The 24,824-nt window shown below is 32.6% G+C and overlaps 1 protein-coding gene across 1 annotated transcript in view; it reads left to right on the forward strand.

The window, feature by feature from the left end:
• The first annotated feature begins 8,666 nt into the window (after window positions 1-8,666).
• mast1b (microtubule associated serine/threonine kinase 1b) overlaps window positions 8,667-24,824 on the forward strand; it is a 36,039-nt gene continuing 19,881 nt past the window's right edge. The window contains exons 1-4 of the mRNA XM_073824947.1: window positions 8,667-8,977; window positions 24,299-24,384; window positions 24,524-24,599; window positions 24,680-24,749. Coding sequence (XP_073681048.1) covers window positions 8,667-8,977; window positions 24,299-24,384; window positions 24,524-24,599; window positions 24,680-24,749 — 543 coding nt within the window. The remainder of the gene's footprint in view (window positions 8,978-24,298; window positions 24,385-24,523; window positions 24,600-24,679; window positions 24,750-24,824) is intronic.

A 24,824-nucleotide genomic window follows, 5' to 3' on the forward strand; every position in this document is an offset into this window, starting at 1 on the left:
TGATTAGTAATATGCATTGTTAAGAACTTAATTTGGACAACTTTAAAGGTGATTTTCTCAGTATTTTGATTTTTTTGCACCCTTAGATTCCAGATTTTCCAATATTGCCAAATATTGTCCTATCCTAACAAACCATATATCAATAGAAAGCTTATTTATTGAGCTTTCATATGATGTATATATCTCAGTTTTGTAAAATTTTACCTTATGACTGGTTTTGTGGTCCAGGGTCACAAATGATGCTCACACACATAAAAAGACCAAAATATCCAAAAATAACATGCGTAATAATATACTATAAACAACAAAATGCCTCATATTATAATAAAAACGCCCCAAATGTCTTGAGACGCAGCCTGTGTGTTTATGTGAGGGAGGAGCGAGAGGAGGAGACAGTTAAACATCCCGGAGACAGAGAGGATGACATGAATGAACAACACTGAGAGAGAACAAGAGAGAGAGAGAGAGAGAGAGAGAGAGAGAGAGAGAGGTTGATGCTAAAAGGAGCCGACGCGCTCGCAGCGAGTCATTCGTGTTGATCTCGCGCACGTTCCTTTATGACGTCACGGGCGTGCGCTCCTGCGTTCAGCGTTCGGACTTTTAACGGGATGCGAGCGACTCGAAACCTCGTCCTGCCTCTCGGATGCTAGATATGAGCCGGATTACGATGAGCTGGAAGCCCGTGGCGTTCGGATGAAGGAGTCCCTATGGTTTCGAGCAAATTGAGCTTTTCTGCTCAATGAGCGTCCACTGATCCGCACAGCAGCAGCAGCATCTCCTCTACCGGACACGACATGGATGATTCGGGAATAATCAGACGCAGACGGCTGCAGGTCAGAGATACATCCCTTTGACACCATTACCATGTTTTCAGGACACGTACCATGTTAATATTATGGTTTGGGCCATGTATAGGGTAGATACCATGGTATTGTTTGAAGTGCCTTGAAGTAACATTGTATTTTAATATGGTAAACAATACCAGAGATAAAAAAATACCATGGTATTACGATCTGATTGGGCCACATAAGGACAGTATATCCAGTGGGGAGTGGTAATCTATGGAATACCATGGTAAATTAATATAATATTAATTCAGTACTATGGTATTAATGTATTTTTTAAACATGTACTACAATAATACCATGTTTTCAGGGCATGAACCATGGTAATACTATGGTTTGGGCCCCACACAGTGGAGTGGTAAACATTCAGTAACATTCAGTAACATTCAGTACTATGGTAAACATTCAGTACTATGATATCAAGAATACTGTGGTATTACTATCTGATACTCCTATTACTACATAAGGACAGTGTAACCAATGGAAAGTGGTATTCTTTGGAATATCATGGTAAATTAATATAGTATTCATTCAGTACTGTGGTATTAATGTATTTTTAGACACGTACTACAGTAATACCACATTTTCGGGACATGTACCATGGTAAAACAATGGTTTTCCAAGATGTATAGTGGAGATACAGTACCATAATATTCTTTGAAGTACCTTGAAGTAATGGTATTTTAATAAGGTAAACATTTAGTACTATGGTAATACCATGGTATTATGATCTGATTGGACCACATAAGGACAGTGTAACCAATGGGAAGTGGTATTCAGTACTATGGTATCAATGTATTTTATATTATCATCTGCTACAGTAATACTACATTTTCTGAACATGTACCATGGTAGTACTACGGTTTTAGGCCACAAATATATTGGAGATACCATAGTATTCTTTTAAGTACCTTGAAGTAATGGTATTTTAATATGGTAAGCATTCAGTACATATATTAAAAATACCATGGTATTACGATCTGATTGAGCCACATAAGGACAGTATATCCAGTGGGGAGTAGTATTCTTTCGAATATCATGGTAAATTAATATAGTATTCATTCAGTATTATGGTATTAATGTATTTTTTTAAACATGTACTACAATAATACCATGTTTTCAGGACATGTACCATGGTAATACTATTGTTTGGGCCACGTATAGTGGATATACCATAGTATTCTTCACAGTACCTTGAAGTAACATTGCATTTGGTAAACATTCAGTACTATGATATCAAGAATACCATGGTATTACTATCTGATACTCCTATTACTACATAAGGACAGTGTAACCACTGGGGATACTATGGTAAATTAATATGGTAAGCATTCAGTACTATGGTATATATCAAGAATACCATGGTATTTCTATCCGGTACTCCCATTACTACATAAAGTCAATCTAACCAATGGGGAGTGGTATTACTTGGAATAGCATGGTAAAAGAATATAATATTCATTTAGTACTATGTATTTTTAAGCATGCACTACAGTAATACCACATTTTCTAGACATGAACCATGGTAATACTATGGCTTCCTGCCACGAATAGTGGAAATACCATAGTATTCTTCACAGTACCATGAAGTAACATGGTTTTTCTGTGTTTTTGGAGATGTATAGAGGTAGTACAATGGTATTCTTTTAAGTGTCTTGAAGTAACATGGTATAAGGGATATGGTAAACATTTAGCACTATCAAGAATACCATGGTATTACTATCTGATACTCTCATTAGTACATAATGATAGAAAATTGGTATTCTTTGGTATACCAAGGTAAATTCATTCAGTACTATGGTATTAATGTGTTTTTCAAAGCATGTACTACAGTAATGCCACATTTTCTAGACATGTGCCATGGTAATATAATTGTTTTCTTTGAAGTAGCAAGTAGTAGCATTTTTACATTATATATTCAATCTGAGGTTATTTGTAAGGTGAAAATAATTCAGCATCTCTGAGCTGTGATGATGAGATATTTGCTTGTGTGTGTGTTCCCTGGGGTTTATCTGAATCCACTGCTTTGTCGGGACGAGTGTGTGTGTGTGTGTGTGTGTGTGTGTGTGTGTGTGTGTGTGTGTGTGTGTGGACATCAGAAACTCCTGCTGTATCTAGAGTTTCACAAGGAGTAACGGTCTGATATGATATCACACACACAGTCATCAGTGGAGAGTCATTCATTAAGTCTCAGACATAATCAGAGAGACAGAGACGGACAGTCAGTGTGTTATCAGAGAGTATCAGTGAATCCTCAAACCGGGCAGTAATGTGTTTTTAGCATCATTAAGAAAGAAACCCACATTTCTTTCTTGAGAAAGCCAACTCACTGAAATGTTATTTAAAGGTGCCATAGAATGCATTTATACAATATTTTTTTTAAATTGTTCTCTGATATCTACATAGAAGGTATATGGCATAGGAAAGGGCAAAAAATCTCCAGAAATGGTTTTACAGGTCCATTTACAACCCTAGGATTTGTCCCTAGAATGAAATGCTCTGTTATTGCCTTATTTGGAAGCTTCATGAATATTAATGAGCTCTGCCCTGATTGGATGTTTCACAGAGCTGTTCAACACTATAGCTCGCACATGGATAAAAATATATATTTAATTAGGAGCTCTAGCCGCTTTTAATATGCGGTTTGTTGAATCTGCCGTTTTGAATCGCCGACATTTTAGTTTCACTACTGTGATCGCTCTGTGTAACGTTATAATGCAGCAACACAAGTACTTACCAATCAAGTTGAGCGGCTCGTCAGTGATTCTCAAGATCTGTAAATCATTCGCCTTCATCAGGCAGTTATTTCTCCATCATTCACCATCATCAGCGCACTCATCTCTCTGTTTATGTGGTAAGTGAAATCCTATGTATTGCAATGTAACAGGCTAGCGCTAGCATTAAGCTAACCGTGTCCCTTGAGTGACTCGCCTTGTTTAACTGAGGTGCTGACGTTACCGATGATTGGGCGATGCAAATGTTGGGGGCGTAACTATTAATGATCCCGGGAAAGTTTCATAACAATCGGTGTTATGTTGGAATTGACCTATTTTTCGGTGGTCTTTTGCAAACACTAGATTTCTATAAGGAGGAGGAAACGATGGTGTTTGAGACTCATGGTATGTCATGTCCATGTACTCAACTGTTATTATTTAACTATGCCAAGGTAAACACAGTTTTCCATTCTATGGGACCTTTAAACGTATTCTTCTCTTTATTATTCTTCTTAGACTAACATTTCTGACTGTAACTCTTCCTAGAGCTTTAACTCTACAAACTACAAACTCACTCTAAACTCAGCAACTTGCTAATCATGTTAGAAACATGCTGGCGACATGCTAATAATGGTAGAATCATGCTAGCAACTCTAATCATGCTAGAATCATGCTAGAAACAGGCTAACAACTCATTAATCATGCTAGCAACATGCTAGCAACTTGTTAATAATTAGAAACATGCTAGCAACATGTTAATCATGCTAGACACATGCTAACAACTTGAAATCATGTTAGAAACTTGCTAGCAACATGCAAATCATGCTAGCAACTCGTAAATCATGCTAAAACATGTTAACAACTTGCTAATCATGCTAAAAACATGCTAGCAACTCGCTAATCATGCTAGCAATATGCTAGAAACTTGCTGATCATGCCAAAAACATGCTAGCAACTCGCTAATCATGCTAAAAAATGATAGCAACTTGTTAATCATGCTAGAAACATGCTAACAACTTGCCAACCATTAGCAATATGCTAGCAACATGCTGATCATGATAGAAACATGCTAGCAACATGTTAATAATGCTAACAACTTGCTAATCATGCTAGAAACATGTTAGCAACATGCTAATCATGCTAGAAACATGTTAGCAACATGCTAATCATGCTAGAAACATGTTAATAATACTAACAACCTGCTAATAATGTTAGAACCATGCTAACAACATGGTAGTAACTTGCAAATTATGCTATTAACATGCTAAACATCTTAGAAACGTGCTAACAACATGCTAGTAACATGTGAATCATGCTGTTGTAACCCCTCACACCCGGGTCCTACTTGCACCCGCTCCGAGCTGGTCTCGAACCCGGGTCTCTGGCACGGGAGGCGGATGCACTAACAAGGAGGCTAAAGGTTGCAACCACTAGCTTGAGATCGGGAAGTGAGGTTTACCTGCACAGCACCTACTAGCTGGCCTCAGTTACGCTGTAAACATGTGAGTGGCATGTTAATCATGCTAGCAACATGCAAGTAACATGTTGACAATACTGTAAACATGTGAGTGGCATGTTAATCATGCTAGCAACATGCTAGTAACATGTTGACAATACTGTAAACATGTGAGTGGCATGTTAATCATGCTAGCAACGTGCTAGTAACATGTTAACCATACTGTAAACATGTGAGTGGCATGTTAATCATGCTAGCAACATGCTGGTAACATGTTATCCATACTGTAAACATGTGAGTGGCATGTTAATCATGCTAGCAACATGCTAGTAACATGTTATCCATACTGTAAACATGTGAGTGGCATGTTAATCATGCTAGCAACATGCTAGTAACATGTTATCCATAATGTAAACATGTGAGTGGCATGTTAATCATGCTAGCAACATGCTAGTAACATGTTATCCATACTGTAAACATGTGAGTGGCATGTTAATCATGCTAGCAACATGCTAGTAACATGTTATCCATACTGTAAACATGTGAGTGGCATGTTAATCATGCTAGCAACATGCTGGTAACATGTTATCCATACTGTAAACATGTGAGTGGCATGTTAATCATGCTAGCAACATGCTAGTAACATGTTATCCATACTGTAAACATGTGAGTGGCATGTTAATCATGCTAGCAACATGCTGGTAACATGTTGACAATACTGTAAGCATGTGAGTGGCATGTTAATCAGGCTAGCAACATGCCAGTAACATGTTAACCATACTGTAAACATGTGAGTGGCATGTTAATCAGGCTAGCAACATGCTAGTAACATGTTATCCATACTGTAAACATGTGAGTGGCATGTTAATCATGCTAGCAACATGCTAGTAACATGTTATCCATACTGTAAACATGTGAGTGGCATGTTAATCATGCTAGCAACATGCTGGTAACATGTTATCCATACTGTAAACATGTGAGTGGCATGTTAATCATGCTAGCAACATGCTAGTAACATGTTGACAATACTGTAAGCATGTGAGTGGCATGTTAATCATGCTAGCAACATGCTAGTAACATGTTAACCATACTGTAAACATGTGAGTGGCATGTTAATCATGCTAGCAACATGCTAGTAACATGCTAATCGTGATAAAATCATGCTAACAACATGCTGATCATCTATCAGTTCATCAAACTTTAAGCTTTTAAAACTACTTTAAACTCAAACTATTTCAAACTGAAAACTGTCAATCTTAAAACGTCAAAACTGGGCCGGCTTTCTCAAGTAAGTCTTGACAAACTTTATTATCTAGTTTAAATTTATTGTGTTAATTTTTGCACACATTCAATCACTTTATTGTCTTATTTTAATACTGTAAGGTTGCTTTGACACAACTTGTATTGTAAAAAGTGCTGTATAAATAATCTTGACTTTGACTATCATTGCTTTCAAAGGTTATTGGGCATTAATGGGAATTTGCAAAAAAATCTAAACAAAAAATAATTCATTTTGTCAAAAGTATAAATATAAACCATATTCCAGCACATGCACATACATTTTAGACAATGCAAACATTAATCTTTCCACAATTGGCCCCTGAATTTAGGCTGAAATGTGTTTCATTGTCAAAAAAACAGTCCCAGTGCAAAAAAGGCTCCAAAAATAGACTTCATTTATGCAAAATATAATTGCTTGTCATTGTGTCTGAGTGTGTTCCGAACATGTGACATATTATTCGCTCGATGTGAGAATAATTGCCTTCAACGTATTTCCCAGGTCCCTCGGGTCTGTCCCGTGCATCGCACACACGCTCATTGTGTTGGTTATTCAGTTAACACCCCTCCCCGCTCCACTGCACTGTAGCTGCCATATGGTGCAACACGCCGTCTCAAAGGTCAAAGGTCACTCACATCATGCAGCAGGGTGCCGCATACATATTAGGAGCTGATGAAGAAGTCTTCAGGTGCATGCATGCCGCTCTAAATTAGACTTAAATTGCATTTTTGGAGCTCAACAGTGTTCATTTATTTAATCAACCAACCCTCAAACCGTTGTGCAATGATTTCCGGAAAACTGCTGTTTGATTACCGAAGGCATCCAATGCACATTTTCTCCTGATGCGCAGAGCCATTAATAAAAATAGTTGGAGGAAATCCCGAAAATCCCAACGGAAGGCTCATGCGGCGATAACTCAGGGGCTGTTTTGCGGACGGCTGCGTTCTGCTGGCAACGGGACGCTCTTAGGTTAATGAGGCTCAGATTATGGGGTTGGCGCAGTAAATGATGGGTTTGCACCAAACAGTGGGCAGAAGGCCCAGATAGTGCCATTTCATTACAGCTCAGACTACTTTTTCAGCCCGTCATCATTCAGACGTATCATCTGGAATTAGATGCTGATCAGACTCTATTCAATCAAAGTTATAAACAGAAACATAATATGTTGAAGTAAATATTTATGTTTTTTGAAGAAAATTTTGTGCTTGTGCACAACCCATCAGCTCAGGGTTATTATAGTTTAGCTGTAACTAAAACCGTAAAAAACTTTTTTTGTTATTTGAAGTAAAATATATGTTATCTAAAATACATTTGTTAAGATAAAACTTAGACTTCTTATGATTTAATTTTTATTTTTTTTAATCACAATATATCAAATACATATCACTATACACTACCAATCAAAAGTTTTTGAACACTAAGATTTTGAATGTTTTTAAAGGGTCTCGTCTGCTCACCAAGCCTGCATTTATTTGATCCAAAGCACAGCAAAAGCCTTAAAATTGTGAAATATTTTTACTTTTCAAAATAACTGTTTTCTATTTGAATATATTTGAAAATGTAATTTATTCCTGTGATTTCAAACCTGAATTTTTTGCATCATAACTCCATTCACATGATCCTTCACAGCTCAGAAAACATTTATTATTATTATTATTATGTTGAAAACAGCTGACTAGAATTTTTTCCAGGTTTCTTTGATGAATAGAAAGCTCAGAAGAACAGCATTTATAAAACTTTAAGTCTTTATTAATCACTTTTGATCATTTTAAAGCATCCTTGCTAAATAAAAGTATTAATTTCTAAAAAAAAATAAAATAAAATAAAATAAAATACTGTAATAATATAAATGTATTATTTATTGTATTATTTAACAATATTTTAATAATATAAATATAATATAAATTATACATTTTGATTTCTGAAGGATCATGTGACACTGAAGACTGAACATTTAGCTTTGAAATCGCAAAAATAAATTATATTTTAAAATATATTCAAATAGAAAACAGTTATTTTAAATAGTAAAAATATTTCTAAATTTGGTAACACTTTAGCAGTTTTTTGCTATTGCAGAAGTTAGAGATTCATCCATGCTTGATATATATGGCCAGGTCGCTATATGCATTTAAAGATTAAAGAAGCCTTTCTTTAAAACTTTTCATCAGACTTTGATAAATCTGCTAATCTGCTAGTTAAGCACAATTTACAATGAGCAGAAAATATACTTCTCTGTGAGAGACTGACAAATGTCTTCAAATGACTAAAATTCACCCTTATTTTTTTCCAGTTAGGATGTTGTAATAATTAATTGTGCTAATTTGCTTTGACGTCCCGTCTCGTGACTCATAACTGTAATATCTGTGTTCAGTATGGCTGACGCTTCATTCCAGCAGCTGCGGCGCTTTGCTCGACTGATCTCCGCTCCGAGTTTGGCAGCTTATTCTCGATCGGCTCCATCTGTCCGCATGAGTTTGCTGGGCTGCTCTTCTCCGCAGGGTTTCTGGGAAGCTTTTACAGCATTTAGGGATGGAAAACTCAATTACTGTCTAAAATCAAACGCAGTGAGTCACGGCGAAACAAACAGACAGCGCGAGTGTCTTTCTTCAGAAAAACTAGAGATGATCTCCAGCCGTCTCCTGCATTACGCGGAAGACTCGTTTAATGAAGATAATGGCGTTCTGTGAATTCATTACCCTGAAAGTGAATACAGATTTTAAAATTTTTATTGCCAGATGTTTTGGTATCGTCATAAAACACTTATTCTAAACATCAAACCTCAGTTATTTTAATTGATCTTGAAAAAATGATTTATTGTGCAAAGGATGTTTGCATAGTTTGATGAAATTGCACACTGTAAACTTTTATGTCTTGATTTTCATTTAATTTTATTTAGTTGAACTGTAAGAAGAGCTTCAGTGTTTTATGTGTCTGGCAGCATTACCTGTTTAAAGAAACTGACAGTTATTTTATGCTATTACAACTAAGTGTTACAGCTAAGAAAATGTTTTAGTTATTACATCAAGTTAGACTAAATGAAAATAAGAAATGTCTCTAGCTAACTGATATACGTATGTAAATTTTTTTTTTTGACTTTTTATTGCAGTTTTATTTAAAGTTAAATTATATATTTTTTATTGTTGTTTTATTGTAGTTTTCGTTATAGCTATAATAAATATGGTCATTTGCACCCTTTTATTCAGATTAGATGCATTTAGTGTGTATTGGGTTTTAATACGAAAGAAAACGAGTAATTGCGTCCTGACGATAAGTATAGTAACTGTGGTATTTTAGAGAATACCATGGTAAATTTCCATATGGGTTAATATTGTGTGCGTTAAACTCAGCCCAGTGTTTTTCATATAATTGAGATAATATTGTAGTTTTTATACATTTTTCAAATTACATGTAATTTAATCACATTTTAATTTTAGTTTGAATATTTTTTTAATTTGTGTCATTTGTATAGATTTTCTATTTTATGTAGTTTTAGTTATTTTTGTTCTTGAAGTTAAACTAAAAATAAATGAGTAATATATATAAATATTTAATTTAATTTGATTTAATTTCATATTTATTTTATTTCAAGTGATGAAAATGTTTATTTATTGGTTTATGTAGTTTTAGTTATTAGTAGTACTTGAAGTTTTTTTTTTTTTTAGAAAATTTTAGAAATTGTGTTTATTTTTATATTTTGTTTTATGTCAGATAATGTTTATCAATAAATGCAAGTAAATGTTTTTTAAGATCTCGAAACAGTTTAAAAGTGCTGTTTTAATAGCACTAAGATACTGTCATAATGTTTATTAATATTTTAGTTTTTATATTTTTTGTTTTCCTTTTAATTTTATTTAAAGTTTTAATCTGTTATTATATGTTTTAGTCATTTTTATTTAATAAATCATTTATTTATTTATTTATTTATTTAAGTCTTAGTTATTACATGAAGTTAAAATAAATGAAAATTAGAAATGTTGCTAGCTAGCTGAAACAAGTTAATTTTTTTCTTATTTCTGTTAAAGATTATTTTATTTAAAGTTTTATTTGTATATTTATATTTGATAAAAAAATTAAATTAGCTTAAGTAATGAAGCAATCAAAAAACTTTTATTTTTATTTGTGAAATGTGGAAATACTAGGTAAAAGCCCTGCATGCTGCTCTTGTAGCTTGCAGTCTTTATTAAATGTGACCACAAAACCAAAGGCTCGATTTTTTGAGCTTTCCATTGATGTATGGTTTGTTAGAATAGGACAATATTTGGTCGAGATACAAATACTTGAAAATCTGTAATCTGAGGGTGAATACTGAGAAAATCGCTTTTAAAGTTGTCCAAATGAATATTTGGCTATTGCTACAAATATTAAGACTGGTTTTGTGGTCCAGGGTCACATATATGAATATCTCAGTGAAAGATCTTCTTTAGCCATCGTGCTTATGGGAAGTGGAATTGCTCTGACATTTTCACATTTTATACTTACTGTAGAATGAACTACAGTAGAACCTAAACTGAACAACGCATGAGAAAGCGTATGGCGCAGCTGCAGATCAGCCTTGTGTGAATGTACATGTGTGCTGTAATGCCCGTGAGGGTGGTGATCTCTCAGTTTATTTATAGTGTAATTGACCCGACGGCTCAGTCACAGAGAGTTTAACCTCAGTCGATAGAGACAGAGCCTGATCCTTAGGAGCGATTATTCGCCTAAACGTGTCAGCAGCATACTAACACTACAGCCGCTGTAGTCATGGAAACACACGCCTTTATTGACGATCAATAAGAGAGCCGAAAGGCAGGTGAGAGCGCAAAGATGCGGTGTTTGATTAGTCCGTCGATACGAAGTGAGCATCTTCAGCTGCTGAGTAATGATACAGCTAAAAATACAACACTTCTGATACAGACTTTGCCTTTCTTTATGGTCACTTTCAACCTGTCAAGCTTTAATATAATAAAACCTTCAGGCTGCTTTTGATTTTAAAACACCATCTTGGTATAGTCTTGGTTGGGTTTGATGTAGTTGCTCATAAAATCTGTTTGCTTCTAGAATGTTCTCGATCAGGTGACTCTCATGATAAAAGAGAAGTCACAATATCTCAATGGCCCTAAAATTAGGCTTCCATTTCTTTATGCAAATATGTGGTTCAATCAAAAACTGTTTTGACAGGTTTTGTCTCTAGATTGTATTTCACGTGTATCTGGTTTCCAGTGTGAATGTTGTAAAACGAGGCCCGGTGTTAATTCTGAAAGCATATAAACGTCCAAGGACATCTGAGCTTCTCCTATTGATTAGTGATGTCTGCCAATCAATGCTAATGATAAAACTGCTGCAAGTGAGCTTTTTGTTAAATAACATGCATGAAATGCCTTCTATAATATATGAGCCATAGCACACTCTTAGACATGAGAATGAGATATGGCTGTATATCGGCAAGGCTGTGCAGGCCAACGTCTACTCGTGTGATATTGTGTTTATACAACTGTTCAACAGCATGTGTGTAAATACTAGGGCTGGGTATTGTGACCAATTTGGCAATTCGATTCGATTCTTATTTTTTTGGTTTCGATTCGATTCGATTTCGATTCGATTCGATTCAATATCGATTAGCTATCAATATTTCATTTAAAATGTTAGTTTTGCAGACATGGGATCCATATTTTGATATAAATGCTGGTAACTGAAACTCTCCTACTTAAGTTTATTACTGAAATACACATCTACATTAATAATAGGGTGCACAATTGTTTATTTTAAACAACTTTTATTTTAAATGAACACTGTAACAAGAATTCAAAATTATGTGCATAAACAAACTGCAAAATGCACATTACTGTAAAAAAATAAAAAGACTGTAAATGTGCAACAGTGAAATCTATTAAGAACTTCAAACATGTTTAAGAAATAAAACATTTTTCTAAATTCAAAACGTTCAAAACAGGCCCATCATAAAGCCCTTGTCTGCGTATACAAAACATTCTAACTGTCCATAAAACTAACAGTTCTTAACTACAGCCTAAACATTTTTGATCACCAGATTTTTCTGCAAAAAAAAAAAAAAGCAGCTGATCAACATGTTCTGATCTGATCTAAGGCAGCTCCTTTGCGCTGTGATTAGATCACCAGCGGTTGAGAAAACTCTCAGCAGGAACACTAGTGACACCTTCTGGACGAGAGGGGAATAAATATCCTCTTACGTGAAGCACGTGCATTAAGAATCGATTCGGGGATTTCCCGAATCGATATCGTTGCGTTAAACTGAAGATCGATTAAAATCGGAGAATCGATATTTTTTACCCAGCCCTAGTAAATACATAAGAAACATTAGCGGAGTGTCTTTAAAAACCCTCTTTTGGCAAGAACTACTTTCTTCTGCCACGGATTCAAATCTTAGTTTAACAGCTGAGCTGTTACGAACGGATGTTGAGGTTCCTTTATTGAAAACATATTGTATTACTGTATTAAAATCAGTGTATTATGTGTAGTAGAGTATTATGAGAGAGAGATGGACGGAGCGAGTGTGATTACCTGAATCTGATGCAGCATTTATTCTTCAGCTCAATCTTATATTCACAATAGAACATTTGGTTTGAATTGGGGTTGCAAAAATTTGGAAAATTTCCTGTAAATTTCAGAAAAATTCCAGAAATTTTGGAAACTTTACAGAATTTGTTTTTAATCTTCCTGGGATTTTTGTGAAGTTTCTGGAAATTTACCAGAAATTTTCCACCCCTTTGCAACCCTAGTTTTAATGTCTACTGAGGAAAGCAATATCTTTGTCGTACTATCCTTTCATTTGCTGAGGGTGATTTCCGATGACAGTTAGCTGCGTTTTCAAGCTGTTGTTGAAAGTAAAATAACTTCCTTCAACAGCATCTCTTTAAATATACATTGCATTACACCAAATACACAAAAATATGTTTTTTTTAATCAACATCATATGACCCCTTTAACAGATGAAAGGATAGTACGATAAAGATATCGCTTTCCTTAGCAGACATTCAAACTGTTTTATTCTGTACATGAGATTAAGCTTAAGAATGAATGCTGAATCCAATGCTTTCTCTCATAATACTCTACTACACATAATACAGTGAGATTTTAATACAGTAATGCAATAAGCTTTCAGTGAAGCAACGTTCCTTTGTTACTAGTTCTAAAGTGACGTTTTCAAATTAGTAACAGAGGCTTGGGCTCAGCTGTCAACCGGTCAACTTTAGATTTGAATCCTTGATGAAAGGAAGTAATTCTGCACAAAAGAGGGCTATTAAAGACACTCCGTTGTTGTTTCTTATGTATTTTATGCACGCGTGCCATCAAACTGTTGTATAAACGCAATATCACATGAGTAGACAGTACGCTGTGATTACCTATGGCACTTACCAGCCAATCAGATTTGAGAAACAGAAAAAACTGTTGTATAAATGAGCAATATCACATGAGTAGACGTGAAATATGGCTGTATGTCGGCATGGCTGTAATTCGGCCGTAGGTAGTCACAGCGTGCTGTCTACTCATGTGATATTGCATTTATACAACAGTTCAACGAGACAAGGTTTTAAATACATAAGAAACAACAGCGGAGTGTCTTTAAAAACCCTCTTTTTGTGCAGAACTACTTCCTTCCGCCATGGATTCAAATCTCAGTTTGACAGTTCAACAGCTGAGCCCAAGCCTCAGTTACTAATTTCAAAACATCACTTTAGAACTAGTAATGAACAAACGTCATTGAAAGCTTATTGCATTACAGTATTAAAGGTTGTATCAGCGATTTCTTGCCTGAAACATAAAGTGTCAAATTCAGCAGACCTTTCATCACGATCCGCTCGCTGCCTGCCCCATAAATTGTCTGTGAAAAAACCGCGTCTCTCTGGTCAGCCTAGGGTCCGAGATATGCCAAAAAAACAATCGGCACTACCAACCTTTCCACACAAAAACAAACAGTGTTCCAACCAATCAGCGTCAGGGGTTTGGTGTTGTGGACTTTCGCACCGCCTCCCTCACATCCCTGCACCAGTAGGAAAGTCCACAACACCAAACCCCTGACGCTGATTGGTTGGAACACTGTTTGGTTATCTGTGGTGTGTTGATAGTGCCGATTGTTTTTTTGGCATATCTCGGACCCTAGGCTGACCAGAGAGACGCGGTTTTTTCACAGACAATTTATGGGGCAGGCAGCGAGCGGATCGTGATGAAAGGTGAGCTGAAATTGACACTTTATGTTTTAGGCTAGAAATCGCTGATACAACCTTTAAATAGGGCTGGGTAAAAAATATCGATTCTCCGATTTTAATCGATCTTCAGTTTAACCCTATTATTAATGTAGATGTGTATTTCAGTAATAAACTTAAGTAGGAGAGTTTCAGTTACCAGCATTTATATCAAAATATTGATCCCATGTCTGCAAAACTAACATTTTAAATGAAATATTGATAGCTAATCGATATCGAATCGAATCGAATCAAATCGAATCGAAATCTAATCGAAACCATAAAAATAAGAATCGAATCGAATTGCCAAATCGGTCACAATACCCAGCCCTAGTATTAAAATGTCAATGAGTGTTATGATAGAGAGAGATGGAGTGAACGAGTGTGATCTGCATCTGATACAGCATTCGTTCTTCAGCTCAATCTCATATTCATAATAAAACATAGTTTAATGTTCGCTAAGGAAAGCGTTATCTTTGTTGAACTATCCTTTCATCTGTTATGGGTGATTTCTGATGATGCCGTTCAGTGCATTTGTTCGCTGTGTCAAGCTGTTGTTGAAAGTAAAATAACTTCCTTCAGCAGTGTTTCAGTCTCTTTTAATATAAAAGTCTTTACTGCTGATACGTAAAAACAGCCTTTTGGCCACCTAATGGCAGAACAATGTAACTAACATCACCATCACAAACACACTGTTTCCCAATATTGTATACTACTATTATTTATGAGAAATGTTATTTATTGAATAATAATATTTAATAATCAAAAACAGCCATCATAAAAGTTGCTAGGCAATTCAGTCAAAAGTACAAAGGCAGCGCTCTGATACATAGCGTTCAAGTTACAAATATAACGTAACGTTGCCCTCAGTCAAAACTATTTGCTCTGGAACAAATAATAGATTAATGAGACCAAAGACTGTCCATTAGAACAAAATATATCTCATGTTTAACCTCTGCTGAGACATCAAAGCCGGCTGCAGATTTCTGAAGGTCTGGGCGAGGTGAGGCTGCTTTTGGTGGGTTGGTAATTTAATGACATATAAGTGTAACTGAGTTTATCCTATCTGATCTCTGTTTTCTCTCTCTTTGTGGAGCTCACATGTCCAAAAACGTTGAAGAAAATTTTCTTTATTAACAAACCGCATATTTGAAGATAAAACAAGTACATTATCACCAAAAAACTCACATACCATGAAAAAAAAAACACTGTTGTTTTTAAAATTATACTGGATTTGGCCGTCTCCCGTGAGATTTGCCGTGAGAAATTCTGCAAGCGGAGTGTTATCACTCGAATATCACACTCTTATCAGCCAATCAGATTTGAGGACCAGAAAGAACTGTTGTATAAATGAATATATTATGATGTTACGTTCAATTATAAGCTTCTTAAGCAACTTTTTAGCCAGGGAACATTTTGCTGACTTCAGATTGGCTGAGATGTCTCTGGGGGCGCGGCTTGGGACGTTTACTGATGGGTGGAAGCTTATCTAATTTCTTTATAATGACATGCACTGACAAATCATTTACTCTTAGAGCGTTAGGAATTAAGAAAGAATCGTTTTGATCTCACGTATGAGTGCTGGTTGACTCTGTTTAACATGTATGGCCTGTTTGTCTGCATCTGAATGAACATCTGCTGAAGTTCTGCTGGAGTCTCTCAGAGAGACAGAGAGTCTGTCAGTAAGACGAATGAGAGTGGATTATGTGTTCAATCACAGAGAGAAATGAAGGACGGGAGCGCTGCCAAAACAGCAGCAGCATCTCTCTGTGTTTTGTTTGTTTCATCCAAAGAAACACATTGCATCATGTCCAGTGCTACAATAATGTGCCAAACACAAACTCAGTGACATTCACACACTTTAAATTCATATTAAATAGTTTATTTTTTATTTTTATCATTTAAAATCATTCTTTATGTCGAACGTTTTGATTGTAAAGTGTGTTTGTGCCTCTTTCGTTACTATAAATGTCTAATCTAATTTAATGACATATAAGTGTAACTGAGTTTATCCTATCTGATCTCTGTTCTCTCTCTCTTTGTGTTTTTTCCTCTGTCCGGTTTTTGTCTCTGTGTCTTTGGCCTAGAAGGATCTTCCTCTGCCCCGTAAGAACAGCAGGTGAGTCTGTTTTTAGTCTTAATAAATTTTAAATAAATGCCTCACTGACAGTTTTGTATTCAGATTAGATGCATGTAGTGTGTATTGGGGTTCGATACGAAAGAAAATAAGTAGTTGCGTCTAGATTATAAGAGTAGTAACTGTAGTATTTTAGTGATTACTGTGGTAAATTTCCAAGATCATTCATACAAACTCAATCCAGTGTTTTTCATATCATCGAGATACTATTGTAGTTTAAATATGTTTTGTTTTCTCTTTAATTTTAGCTAAAGTTTTAGTATTTTGGGGGATGTTTTTGTAATTTGCATTAAGTTTTTATTAATTTTTATTTTTCAGTTTATTTAGTTTTAGTCACTTTAGTTAAACTAAACAAATGAGAAATATAAAATAAAATAAAAATGAAAACAAAATAAAGTTAGTTGAAGTTTTGTTATATATTTTATTTAATTTCAATTAACATTTACTTTATATCAGCTAATAAAAATGTTTATTTATGGTTTATTTAATTTGAGTTGTTTTAGTACTTTAAATTAAACATAAATGTTGTCTTTGCAACAAGTTAAAATAAAATACGTTTATTTGTAATATTTACTGTTTTATTTCAGTAAATGTTTTTGTTATTGCAAGTAACATGAATGTTTTTAAGGTTTATTTAATTTTAGTTATTTAAGTACTTAAATGTAAAATTGAGAAAAATGAGAAATGTTGTCTTTGCAGCTAGAAATAAAATAAGTTTTATTTCAGTTAACATTGTTTTTAAGGATTATTTTGGTTTTTATTTATTTTATTTCAAGTAATGAACTTATTTATTAATGGTTTATTTAATTGTAGTTATTTTAGTGCTTCAAATTAAAATAAGTTTTAGTATTTTGTTTTATTTCAGTAAATGTTTTTTTGTAATTGTAAGTAACAAATGTTTCTTAAGATTTATTTATTTTAGTGCTTTAAGTAAAAAAAAGTGATATGTTTGCAGCTAGGAGAAATAAAATAAATATAATAAAATACTTTTTCTACTAGATTTTATTTCAGTTAACATTGTTTTTAAGTTTTAGTTATTTTAGTAAGTTAAGCTAAATTAAAATAAAAAACATTGCCTTATTTTTTAGTCTATTTAATTTGAGTAACTTTAGTAATTTAAGTAAAATATAAGAAAAATGTGAAATGTTATCTTTGCAGCTTATAATAAAATAATAAAATATTTTTTCTACTAGATTTTATTTCAGTTAACATTGTTTTTAAGGTTTATTTAGTTGTAGTTATTTTAGTTTTTAGTAGTTAAGCTAAATTAAAATGAGAAATGTTGCCTTATTTAGTTGAACTTATTTTAGTTCTTAAAGAAATAAAAAAAAAACGAAAATAATAATAAATATAAAATTATTATTATTAGAAATAATAAAAATAAAATTAGTTAAAGTTTTGTTATATTTCATTTATATAACAAATAACATTTATTTTATTAAGTAATGCAAATGTTTTAATAATAGTTTATTTAATTTCAGTGCTTCAAACTAAAATCAAAAATGTTGTCTTTGCAACTAGCTTTACATTTTTCTAATATATTTTAATTTAACAATATTTTTTGTTAAAGATTTATTTAGTTTTAGTTATTTTAGAAAGTTAAACTAAATGAAAACGACACATTTTTGCTCTAGCAACTAGTTGAAATCAATGGGTTTTTTATTTTATTTCATTATTTCAGTAAACGTTACTTTTATTGCAAGTTACGAAAATGCTTTTATGCTTTTAGTTTAAGTATTAGAGTTAACTATAATAACCCTGGCTCAACCTGTCTCTCTTCGTCAGGGTTATTTATCTTTCTCTGTCTCTCTGTCCATTTCTCTAAAAGCTTTCTTCTTTCACTCTCATTTTTCCGTGATTCTCAGTTATATCACCGTGACCTCTGGGAAAAAGCATATTGCACTTAAATTTAGAAACACACACACATACGCACACACACACACACACACACACACACACACACACACACACACACACTCACTCAGTAGCATCTTGTGAACGGATGAGCCGCACCTGCTCCCCCCTTTTAATGCTCATCTTGGTATCATCCGCTGCCCTCGAGATTTTACCCAGAATTCCCCCCTGCACTCTATTTTCCAGTGTGCAGGCAAAGGCAGATGGTCTAAACGCTTTCCATTTGATGATCTTTATGATGCACGCTGCTTGTTTCTGAGGTTTCAGCTGCCTTCTGCTTCTTTATCATGCAGGCCGGTGTGTTTCGGCGCACTAAAAGGTGAAATAGCTTTAAAATCTGTTTTAAATGCAATGTTATTACACAAGAGGATGTGGCTGAGGTCACTGTTTACCTTCATCTGGTGACACACTGACTGAGTGACTGCTTTAGTGAATGTTGTGATGAATGCATCTGGTTTAATATGATATTTTATGCGAGTAGTGTATATAATGGAGTTTAACTCAATTTTAATTGTTCATCTTGTGTATTTGAGGCAAAAAACATGACTCAGAATGAACAACATTTACTTTTCGTTGAGTCTTATGAGTGTTTTTACTAAAAAAGTCCTGCAAAAAAATGAATTATGAATTACTTGTTGATCATTTGAATGCATTGGTGAATAATTTATCTGTGAGCTTGTACTTTCTTAAGTTTTTGTCTTGAATTCTACATAATGATGCTGAAAGTCTCAATACATGTTGTTTTGAAATTATGATATTATATTATGAGACACTGTCTCTTTAAGAAAGACACTGCATTTTAAACTCTGACATAAAAATAGTCATAAAAAACTTTTTTTTATATTTAAATGGAACAGTTTATTGAAGCTTTTGACAAAATGTTGAGCAAATCTTTCAAAAGTGCTATTTTCGTATTTTGTATTTGATATTTTTTGTTATTAAGCCTTTTTCATTATATATCTTAATTGTTTGTTTTATTTTTATTTATTTATTCATTTTTAAAGTTTCTTTTTTAATGTTTTTAAAAGCTTTTAGAGAAAGATAAATAACGCTGACAAAGAGTATTATAGTTAACTAACACTAAAGCTAAAAGCAAAAAAGCATTTTTGCAATAAAATTAATGTTTACTGAAATAATAAAATAAAAAAGCATTGATTTCAAATAGTTGCTAAGGCAAAAATGTGTCGTTTTCATTTAGTTTAACTTTCTAAAATATCTAAAACTAAATAAATGTTTAAAAAAAGCAATATTAACTGAATTAAAATATATTACAACTGCAAAGACAACATTTAATTTTTTTTTTGTTTAGTTAAACTTGAAGTACTAAAATAACTCAAATTAAATAAACCCAACATTCTTGTTACTTGAAATAACACAAAAACATTTACTGAAATAAAACTAAAATATTAAAAATAAACTTTTGTTTTAGCTAGTTGCAAAAACGTTTTCATTACTTGAAATAAAATAAATGTTAATTAAAATTAAATGAAATATGTAACAAAACAAATTTTATTTAGTTTTTTTCTTATTTCTCATTTGTTTAGTTTAACTTTAAGAACTAAAATAAGTTAGACTAAATAATTCAAATTTTCATTTTGCTTAACTTAAAAATAACTGACTAAATAAACCTTAAAAACAATGTTAACTGAAATAAAATTCATTCATTTAAATATTTTTAATACATTAAATTGTTTATTTTTTATATGTATTTACACTACCAGTCAAACGTTTTTGAACTGTAAGATTACAGTAAGAAATAAGAAGACAGCACAGCAAAACAGTCAAATTTTTTACTATTTTTACTATTTAAAGTAACTGTTTTCAATATGAATATATTTTAAAATGTAATTTATTCCTGTGATTTCAAAGCTGATTTTTTTGCATCATTACTCCACTCTTCAGTGCCACATGATCCTTCAGAAATCATTCTAATATTCTGATTTGCTGCTAAAAAAACATTATTAAAACATCATTATTATGTTGAAAACAGCTGAGTTTTCTGGTTTCTTTAATAAGTAGAAAGCTCAGAAGAACAGCATTTATCTTAAAATAGAAACCTTTTGTAACATTATAAATGTGTTTATCATCACTTGTGATCAATTTAGAGCATTGTTGCTAAATAAAAGTATTAATTTCTGTAATTTATTGTTATTTATGCTGCATATCAAATCTAAAACATCAGGCTTTTATGGCTCATATAGTCTGACATAGTGAGAATATGGAGGAAAAAACAGCTTAATTTTATTCAGAGACTCAAACTGCAGATTCGGATATTCATATGATAAAATTCTGATGCTTGTAATGTCTGTGTCTTTAAGAGATACTTTTTTTTAAAAGGACACTGTCTCTTTAAGAGATACTAATATAAAGTAAGGACTTTGTCTCTTTAAGAGCATTACTGTGTATTTAATAAAGCACTGTCTCTTTAAGAGATACTGTTATTTTAATAAGGACACTGTCTCTTTAAGAGAAACTGTTTTGTTATTAAGGACTCTATTTAATACACAGTATTGTTCTTAAAGAGATAAAGTGCTGTCACTTTATAAGCATACTGAGTATAAGTATAAGAGAGCACTGTAATAAAAACATTTATTTTAATAAGGACACTGTCTCTTTAAGAGATGCTGTTATTTTAATAAGGGCGCTGTCTCTTTAAGAGCATTACTGTGTTTTTTAAAAAGCGCTGTCTCTTTAAGAGATACTGTTACATTAATAAGGACACAATCGCTTTAAGAACATTACTGTGCATTTAATAAAGCGCTGTCACTTTATAACCATACTGAGTTCTCTTAAAGAGACAGTGCTTTATTAAATATAGTTATTTTAATAGGGACACTGTATCTTTAAGAGATACTATTATTTTAATAAGGACGCTGTCTCTTTAAGAGCATTACTGTTTATTTAATAAAGCGCTGTCGCTTTATAACCATACTGAGTTCTCTTAAAGAGACAGTGCTTTATTAAATACAGTTATTTTAATAGAGACACTGTCTCTTTAAGAGATACTGTTATGTTATTAAGGACTGTATCTCTTTAAGAACATTAATGTGTATTTAATAAAGCGCTGTCGCTTTATAAGCATACTGAGTATCTCTTAAAGAAACAGCGCTTTATTAAATAGTTATTTTAATAAGGACACTGTCTCTTTAAGAGATACTATTATTTTAATAAGGACGCTGTCTCTTTAAGAGCATTACTGTTTATTTAATAAAGCGCTGTCGCTTTATAAGCATACTGAGTGTCTCTTAAAGAGACAGCGCTTTATTAAATAGTTATTTTAATAAGGACACTGTATCTTTAAGAGATACTATTATTTTAATAAGGACGCTGTCTCTTTAAGAGCATTACTGTATATTTAATAAAGCGCTGTCGCTTTATAAGCATACTAAGTGTAAGTATAAGAGAGCACTGTATTAAAAACATTTATTTTAATAAGGACACTGTCACTTTAAGAGATACTGTTATTTTAATAAGGACACTGTCTCTTTAAGAGCATTACTGTGTTTTTTAAAAAGTGCTGTTTCTTTAAGAGATACTGTTACATTAATAAGGACACTATCGCTTTAAGAGCATTACTGTGTATTTAATAAAGCGCTGTCTCTTTAAGAGAGGGACAGGGTCTCGGATTGCTCTGTTCAGGATGATCCCTTAAGACCGTTAACTAACCGTCTGTCTACACCTGTGTCTGTGTGTGTTTACTAGTGCTTTATTAGCAACTCAACATGTCCTCTGTTATGATGTCTGTAATCAAATTACAAAGATTAAGTGTTTATTTTTTGGATTTTGATTTATAAATGAAATCTATAAGACTTCAGCTGATTTCAGCTTTTAGCTTTTTTTTAGGGACATTCGCTGCTCACAATGTAGATAAAGCCTGACACACACACTTCTACTGTAATGGTGTGTAATGGCTCTCAAGGCATTTCAGGTATCTCTCTTTTACTCTTTCCTCCATTAGCTCTCTCTCTCTTTCTCTTTATCTGTTTATCTGTATCTCTCTCGTCCAAAGTGTCTCTCAGTTTCTTCAGAGCGCCGGTTCACGCCGACTCAGATTGATGACTGTAGAAATGGAATTTTCTGTATCGCTCTTGTTCTACCGCAGGGCACAAATACACACACACACACACACACACACACACACACACACACACACACACACACACACACACACACACACACACACACACACACACACACACACACACAGCAGTTTCTCTGTTCTCGGCTCTGATGTGATTTTGTTTGAACAATTTGATCTCATCAAGACATTTGATGATGGAAAACAAGTCTAAAAGCAATTTGTACTTAAAATGAAAGATTGCTTTTAATCATTAGAGTTAGGGATTGGCTGCGATGGGCACTTGGTTATATTTGTTGTTTAGTGGGCTGATCAGTGTTTTGCTGTTACCGTTTTATTGGTATTACTTTTATGTATTTATTTTTCTTTCTTTCTTTCTTTCTTTCTTTAGATTCTTTTAAACTTCAATTTTATTGATGTTTTTCATTTATTTATTTTGTTTGTTTTAAAACTTTCTTTTACTGTCTTATGCTTTTTTCATTTTTTATTAGTATTTTATTAATTGTATTATTGACATTTCTTTCATTATTTTATTTGTATTTTTTATTATCTGTATTGTTTTACTTTGTATTGTTTTGTATTCATTCATTCATTATTTAAATTATTTATTTATTACATTTTCATATGTATTTATTTATTTAGTTTCTCAGTCTCATTCATTTATTTTTATTTTTATTTATTTATTTCTTTTTAAAGTTTTTTTTTTTAATATATTTATTTATTTTCTTTTATAATGTTTTTTTGTTTTAATTTCATTCATTTACTAATTAATTTTTTTATTTATCACATTATTTTAAAGTTTATTTACTTATTCTTCTCAATTTGTATTTTATTTTATTATTGAGGTTTCTTTTATTATTTCTTTTATTTATTTATTTATTGTTATTATTTATTCGTTTTCAATTTTTTATCATTTATCATTTTCAATTACTTTTATTTATTTATTTTGAAGTTTCTTTATTCTATTTATTTTTATTTATTTGTTTCTTTTTTAAAGTTTCTTTTACTCTCTTATTCTTTTTCATTTTTATTTGTAATTTATTTATTTTTTATTATTGAAGTGCATTTCATTATTTATTTTATTTAGGTAAGTATTTGTATTTATTTATTCATTTTTTAAATTCTTTTATTTATTTTTTCATTTATATTGATTTACTTTGTATTTTATTGTGCTCATTCATTATTTATTTATTTCTTTATTTAATTTTTTTATTTATTACATTACATTTTTTGTATGTATTTATTTTATTTATTTATTTTCACATTCTTTTGATTTATTTATTTTTTCATTTTTAAAGTTTCTTTTTTAAAAGTTACATTTTTTCTTTTATTTATTTATTTTTTATATTGTTTTATTTTTATTCATTTATTTATTTATTTATTTATTTAAATTATTTCTTTAGTAATTAGTTTTTATGTGTATTTATTTATTTTATAGGTTTCTTTGATATTTTGTTTTTATTTTATTAATTAATTCATTTATTTAAATTGTTTATTTATTAAATTAAATTGTTCATTTTTATATGTATTTATTTATTTTATTCATTTATTTGCGATTAATTAATTTAAACTTAATTTCCTCTAATTGCCTCATATTTGATCTTCTTTAAATGTGTTGAATTAATTTTTATTAAAATTGAATTAACCCATTGCATTCTGTGTTTGTGTGTGCAGTTGCCGCAGTAACCGGAAGAGTTTGATTCTCACCTCCACCTCCCCGACTCTGCCCCGCCCACATTCTCCATTGCCGGGACACATTGGTGAGTGGCCACGCCCCCTACAGGACAAAACTCTTGTACAAAGACTGATGTGTTCACAGACTAACTGAAATGCTTTTCTTACTTCATTGAGTTTTTGGAGTTCTTAACTGAGCTTGATTTGTTGTTCCTGTCCACACAGGAAGTAGTCCCCTGGACAGCCCTCGAAACTTCTCTCCCAGCACTCCGGCACATTTCTCCTTCGCTTCCTCGAGACGGTAAACAAACACCTCACACTGAAACTGAACACAAACACTTACTGGCCGTTAATGCACCTTCTGTCCTGTTGTGTGTGTAGAGATGGGCGCCGCTGGTCTCTGGCGTCTCTTCCATCTTCTGGATATGGAACAAACACTCCCAGCTCAACGGTATCTGACCTTATCATTTTTAATAAGAATTTAAATTAGAATTTATTCATTTAAACAATTATTTTTATATCTTCA

The sequence above is a fragment of the Garra rufa genome, chromosome 1, assembly GCF_049309525.1.
Source record: "Garra rufa chromosome 1, GarRuf1.0, whole genome shotgun sequence".
Classification (NCBI taxonomy): domain Eukaryota; kingdom Metazoa; phylum Chordata; class Actinopteri; order Cypriniformes; family Cyprinidae; genus Garra; species Garra rufa.